This window comes from Thalassophryne amazonica, chromosome 5 (genome assembly GCF_902500255.1).
Source record: "Thalassophryne amazonica chromosome 5, fThaAma1.1, whole genome shotgun sequence".
NCBI lineage: Eukaryota > Metazoa > Chordata > Actinopteri > Batrachoidiformes > Batrachoididae > Thalassophryne > Thalassophryne amazonica.
The window spans coordinates 96,292,391-96,299,173 of NC_047107.1; the positions used below are offsets into that span (position 1 = coordinate 96,292,391).

The 6,783-nt window shown below is 38.2% G+C and overlaps 2 protein-coding genes across 2 annotated transcripts in view; both read left to right on the top strand.

The window, feature by feature from the left end:
• Positions 1-6,783, top strand: part of si:dkey-21e5.1 (potassium channel subfamily T member 1) — a 312,548-nt gene that overhangs the window by 304,571 nt on the left and 1,194 nt on the right. The gene's annotated exons all lie outside the window — the stretch shown is intronic.
• LOC117510983 (potassium channel subfamily T member 1-like) lies at positions 252-6,653 on the top strand. The gene is made up of 7 exons (XM_034170914.1): positions 252-385; positions 600-711; positions 2,799-2,900; positions 3,136-3,219; positions 3,302-3,430; positions 4,464-4,484; positions 6,492-6,653. The coding sequence occupies exons 1-7, from the start codon at positions 321-323 to the stop codon at positions 6,609-6,611; spliced, it is 633 nt and encodes a 210-aa protein (XP_034026805.1). The 5' UTR covers positions 252-320; the 3' UTR covers positions 6,612-6,653.

Genomic DNA, 6,783 nt, shown 5'->3' on the forward strand with positions numbered 1-6,783 from the left:
GTGCCTTGAGGTAACTTATTTTATGGTTTAATACTGCATATGTAACCTGAGTTGCTTCATCCCTCACTGACTGGCTGTGGGTAAAATTATTAAATGACATAAATATATTCATTTATTGTATCTGTGCAGATGAGACCTGGAAAAAACAACCACAATTAAGTATATGGATATTCCAACACTGATGATGAATATTTACTGACCTGTCAGAATGAAATATTACAAATAGCACTGTTGTTTCTCACTGAGACAGCTTGGACAACCTGCTCCAGTGTGGCATCATTTATGCTGACAACCTGGTGGTTGTGGATAAAGAAAGTACAATGAGTGCTGAGGAAGACTACATGGCAGACGCCAAGACCATTGTCAATGTCCAGACTATGTTTAGGTAATGCACTGGCTTTGATACATGACATATGAGAGTTTGATCAGTTGTCTTTTATTAAATTTCTTATTCATATACACTTGAGGAAATACATGTAGTGTGCCAAAATGCAACACAAATTCTGAAAAAACTGCTCTGAAGATGCACTTTTATTTAGCAACCGAAATTAAATGCATCATCCTCAAACTAAACATTTAATCTCTGCCGTTGCTCTCAGATTGTTCCCCAGTCTCAGCATTATCACCGAGCTCACCCATCCATCCAACATGAGGTTCATGCAGTTTCGAGCAAAGGACTGCTACTCCTTAGCACTTTCCAAACTGGAGAAGGTGAGCTGTTACAACAGGGGGGGGGAGGAATTACAACACTGAGTCGTACAATTCACATTACCCCAATCACTCACACAAGGGCAAAAAATAAATCAATGCCTCAATAAGTCAATAAAATAAGAGTCCTGTTCAGAATTATTGGCAGCCTTGACTTTGAAGTTTTGTTTTTTTTGTTTTATTTTGTTTTTAAAAAGAAGGCCAGTGGAAGGGCAGAGCATAGATTTGATCTATTTTGTTTTATAAATTATATTTTTTGTATTATCCCACTTCACCATGAAGCTTTCTAATCGATAATACAAGAAATAAACATTACATCCAAAAAGCCTGTAGCTCATTCAGAATTCAGTTTTTGAGAACTGCCTCCTACAGACAGATTTACCACACAGTGTGTATGTCTTAATGTTTGAGGTACATGAAATTCTAAACATATTCAGTAACTTGGAAATCTTAATGTATCAATCCCCTGACTTGTCTAAAGAAAACTGGCTGTAAAAGTGATGATTTACTGTAAATTTATCCAGTAACAGTCACATGTACTTTTTATGTCTGTATTGTTTTGTTTTAATTTTAGTCTGAAGTCATTATTTGTTGCTGTTCAATAACTCTACACATTTTATTAAATATTCTTAGACTGGCGTCCTGTCCAGGGTGTACCCGGCCTCTTGCCCTATGACTGCTGGAATAGGCTCCAGCCCCTCTGTGACCCTTGACTGGAATAAGCTGGTATAGAAAATGAATGAAATAAATGAATTATTTGTACTACACTGATTAATTTGCATTTATTTTTAAACATATTTTAATTTCTGTACTTTAATTCAGGGGTGCCAGTAATGTTGAGCAGGACTGTACTGCCATGACTGACCTCAACTCAAATGTGATTATGCACTACCGGACTCTGATTCTGATTCTGATCCGGACTGTGGATTTTGTGGCCATTTAAATTTAATATTGAAAAGCCCATTTGGTGTACATTTTGCATAATATCTCAATGCCTCAATAACTCCTTTTTCTGTTATGGATTTACCTACACCACCAAAACTGGATGGAGGTTCCAATTTATGCTGTTTGTCTGTCCCAGTTATCAGTCAGAAACCAAGTGCCAACAAGCAATGGCAAATAGTAGAGATAACCATTGTTCTGTGAAAATGATCTGAAAAAGAATTCAGAATCTGAAAAGGTTGAAAAAAAAACCCTGACAAAACCACAAAAACTTTGATTCAAGTGTGTGAATTAAATACATACTCCTGACATTTGATCACATCTAATTTATCTTAGGAAAAGCCACTTCTAACAGGACATTGACCTTGAATTTTTTTTCAAGGTCAGATGTTGTGGAATTGGAAACTAGTGTTGGCGGAGATTTGCGCTCTACGAGTGCTGTGCTGTAGTTAAATGATTTCTCTAAGCTTGGTCTACATTTAAAGAAACATTAATTGGATCTGCTCCACTAGTTAATAGTTTCCTCCTTGGTTCATATCCCACACTTCCACCAAGTGTCAAGAAAATCACTCAGTAGTTTTTGTGTAATCCTGCTAATAAACAACCAACCAAACAACAAACAAAGAAAACATAATCTCCTTGATAAAGGTAAAAATAAATAAATACATTAAATATAGGCATATGTAGAGTGCTAAGAAGGGATGAGATTCAGTTTGTTGGTGGAAGTACAAGTATACGGTTCCCTGAGTGCAGTTAATCATATCATTTCACTTTTTCAAAACATTTCTCAAATGATAAATCTTTTTTCATTATATCTCATTTTTAGCAGTAATTGTAAATGAATAACACCTAAAAGGTTTGTAACATGCAGAGCGTAAGAGCAGCTGATTAAGCTGTCTAGTAAATATTTATATTGTGGCTGTGTTCTAGATTCTTCAAACCAGGCTTCTATCAAATATCTTGATCAGTTAAAATGACATTTCACCTCTCATGTCTGTTATTTGCAGACTCCTCCTTGTGTCTCTCATGTTTCCTTGTTCTGGTACTTTAAGTGACACCTGCTGTAGAACCCGTCGTCTTAATTAAGTGTGATCAGGAATCGTGCAAACACTTGATCGTGTTCTGAAGTCTCTTTTGTGTTTCTCCAGATAGAGCGTGATAAGGGCTCCAACCTGGCCTTCATGTTCCGCCTGCCGTTCGCTGCTGGCAGAGTGTTCAGTATTAGCATGCTGGATACACTGCTTTACCAGGTGGGGCAACTGAATTATTTGCTTGTTTTTATTTACTTCAAGTCGTCATAAAAGGCATCAAGAATTATTTTTGCAGGTCTTTCAAATCTGTGCAGGTAGAGCAGCCGAACCTGTAGAGCAGCTAAAGCAGCATGTTGTGGTTATATGGTCCTTAGATATTTTTAAAACAGGTGATTTCAGCCTGACCTGTCTGGTAAAGTTTAAAACTGCAAATCTTTCCCTTTCGCTTTGGCAGTCATTTGTTAAAGACTACATGATAGCTATTGCAAGACTTCTCCTCGGTCTGGACACCACGCCGGGCTCTGGATACCTATGTGTCGTAAGTAGGAACGCTGCAGCATCCATTCGTGTCCTTAATGAGTTACAGTAAAATGGCTGATGTTTCTGGCTGTTCTTGTCAGATGAAGATCACAGAGGAGGACCTTTGGATCAGGACTTACGGCAGACTCTTTCAGAAGCTTTGTTCGTCTAGTGCAGAGATTCCGATAGGACTCTACCGCACTGAGTCACATGTGTTCTCCATGTCTGAGGTAAGTTGAGTTTGATACAACGCTCCTATTTGAGCTTGGCTTTTTGTTTCTGCCATTTCTTTTTTGGGGTGGGGGTGTTTTGTTCATCTGTGTGGTCGTTGTTCGCCTACAATAAGCTTGGCAGGTGGCTGCTAGCTCTGCTTAGCTACTGCTGATAACTTGTATTCGTCTTCGCAAAACTATTTTAGCATCACACCAGTGGCAGCTGCATTCGCAACACGACAGAGTTTTATTGTGTTGTTATTATTGACACAAGACTAAAATGACATTTCCATGAATATTATGTTCAACGAAGTCAGACAGATGAAGACCAACACATAATGTAAATCCCACTACTTTGTTTTATTCCTTTGATCACATTTCAAAAATTAATTTTGAATGACCTTGAATGACCTAATCTTGCATGAAAAACTGAATAGTTCTTCCCTGTCTGTGATTCTTTGCTAATAAGAAAGCAGTCATAGGTTTGGGGACACATACAGTGTTTCCTTGTTAAATGTCTTTTTTTTATGTGTGATTTATTTGTAGAATTGCACTACTTTCATAAAAAACAATCAACAAATTTTAATGAATCCTAATAGAAATTTGTTTACAATCAAGGAAAGTATCTATTAAATTTGGATTGTGACTTGGATGTTTAGTTGGCGATTATTATTATTTTTTTAAAGAACCATTTTAACCCTAACCCTAACCCTCCAGCAAACACACTAAATAATGCTGCTATTTCTCTTTTAACTGTCTTTATTTTGTTGAGTTATGGAGGATGTTTCAGTTAAATGAAACCTTTTTCTGCGCAAAGTAAAACAAAAATGTAATTTGTTAATGGCCAGTGTGATACTTGGAATCAAAGCTGTTGGTTGGTTAAACAAGTAGAGGGAAATTCACCAGGCATCACCAAGAAAGTATCAGTCACAAATACACCTTTTATTTCATATGGTGACATTTGAAGATTTAATTTTTTTCTGCTTGCTTTGAATGCACCCATCTTTCATTTCTCTTTTTGTTTGGATGTTTGTTCTTCCTTTTGTTGCAGTGCAAGCAGACCTATGCAGAGGTAAGATCCAAAAGTGACTTTATTTGATTTAAACTCTTCAGCTGTCATATCATGTTAAAACGTGATGGTGCCTATAACATTGTGATGGTGTTTATAACATCACTGCCCGTATAAAAGACTACATTTTAATCTCGTAAAGTAATTCCCTTCAGCTGCTCCCTTGTTCTTAGCTGGGGTCACCACAGAACTGGAACAAGTTTTACACTGAATGCCCTTCCTGACACAACTTCACATTGCATAGAGAAATGCGTCAGGCATGGGTTTTAAACCAGGAACCTTCTGCACGGAAACCAAGTTGCACTCACCACTTGTTCCACCAATCCTGCTGTTAATCTTTAATCTAACAGACCTAATTCTAGCACAGAATTTACACTGAGCAAAACACCAATGAAACACTTTGATGTGATGTTTAGACTGTAGATTTTGAAATTTTTAAGTAGTGGTTCATTCCAAAGATGGAAAACCTTACAAATATATTTGTTTAATTTCTAATCAAAAATCAATCTACACTAATACAAGACAAATTCCCTGAAGTAAAATGTCAGTAAGATACAAGGGTCTTGTTGTTAGGTCATTTTAAAAATCTGAAGTGTAAAGCCTGGGAACATCTTTTTTGGAGCCATATCTGAGATAAAACAAGATTTTAGACTACTGTTATTTGTAAAATATGTAATACTTCCTAATACTAGACAAATAAACTCAGTGTGTTTTCTCAACTATTTCAATTTCAGTTTATTTAATTTTTTATAGTGCCAAATCACAAAAAAGCTGCCTCGAGGAGCTTCACATGAGTAAAGTCCAACCTTACCACCCTAATGTCAAGATCTTAGGTCAACAGAAATTCTAAGTCAATTTATACTTCTTCTATTAGCTTTTTTTTGGTCACAAGATGTTTTTTAACATTAACAAGTTAAAAATAAATCTACCTAAAGAAGGAAAAATTCATCAAAAGGAGTTCACTGAGCGAATTTCAAGACCGTTTGTTAAGAAATTTTGAGTTTATTTTAGCTGGCTATTAGGATAAGGTAGCAAGGTTGCTTAGTGGTTAGCACTGTTGCCTCACAGCAAGAAGGTCATGGGATCGCTTCCCACCTGTGGCCTTTCAGTGTGGAGTTTGTATGTTCTCCCTGTGTTTGAATGGTTTCCCTCTGGGGGTGCTCCGTCATTCCTCCCACCCCAAAGACATGTAGGTTAGGTGGATTGGACACTTTAAAAATTGTCCACAGGTGTGTGTGTGGGTGTTAATGTGTTTGTTTGTCTATATGTGGCCCTGCGACAGAGGTGACCATCCTGTTCAGGTGTACCCCCACCTCACCCACTATGTTTGCTGGGATAGGCTCCAGCCCCCGTGGCCCTTAACTGCAGTAAGTTATGATAAAACAATACTATCAGGAAATGTTACAATTTTACAAAAAAAAACAAAAAAAAAAAACCCTGAAAATGTTATATTGCACTGTCAGTTTTTATTGTCCCAAACTCAAGATGCCATTCTGGATCAACAGCATCAGTCTTGCAAAAATAGTTTCCTGTAGACTGATTGTTGTGCTGCAGCCACACTAGCAGGATCAAAATGATGTTGTTTGTGTTGTTGGGGATGTAGTGGTGGTGTCTCAGTGTTGTGATTTGGTCGCTCAATCACCCTCCTGCCTGTGTTCTCATAATGACTCCATTAATGGGGCAAATTAACGTGGAGTGCCTCTGCAACCCACCGCTGTGACGCTCAGCCAGTCAGCACAATCATTTGGATGTAACTTCAGGATTGCTAAAATATATGTCAAAAAAAATATGCAAACCTACATTAAATGTGGACCTTCCATGAGATATTAACTCAATACTTTTTGACAAGATTGTCTTATGAGCAACACGATCGTGAGGAACCAGGAAATTGTGCAAAAGATCTACCACTTAAAAAAAGCTCTTCAGAATTCTGTCTTTTTCTGTATATTGACATATTTCCCCTGTTGCTTTGTAACATTTGCTCTTTAATATTGCCATCCTTAATCCCAGTCTCAGGTGTCCATCAACACAGTGCAGGGGGAGGAGCACCGTGAGTGCACAGAGTCCTGGAAGGAGAAGACAGCTTACCGAACTCAGCCACGAGTGACCAATCAGAGCGCCCACTTCTGAGGAAGAAGAGCATGCAGTGGGCACGGCGTCTGAGCAGGAAAACACCAAACCCTCCACACGAGCTGAGCGCATCTCCCAGCAGCGACTCAACCTGTATCGGCGCTCTGAGAGACAGGAGCTGTCGGAGCTGGTTAAGAACCGCATGAAGCACCTGGGCCTGCCCACATGTGGG

Coding starts and splice junctions, on each gene's coding strand:
- LOC117510983 (XM_034170914.1), top strand. CDS start 321: ATGAGTGCTGAGGAAGACTACATGGCAGACGCCAAGACCATTGTCAAT. Junction 2,901..3,135: donor TGGATACACTGCTTTACCAG/GTGGGGCAACTG, acceptor TCGCTTTGGCAG/TCATTTGTTAAAGACTACAT. Junction 3,431..4,463: donor ATGTGTTCTCCATGTCTGAG/GTAAGTTGAGTT, acceptor CTTTTGTTGCAG/TGCAAGCAGACCTATGCAGA.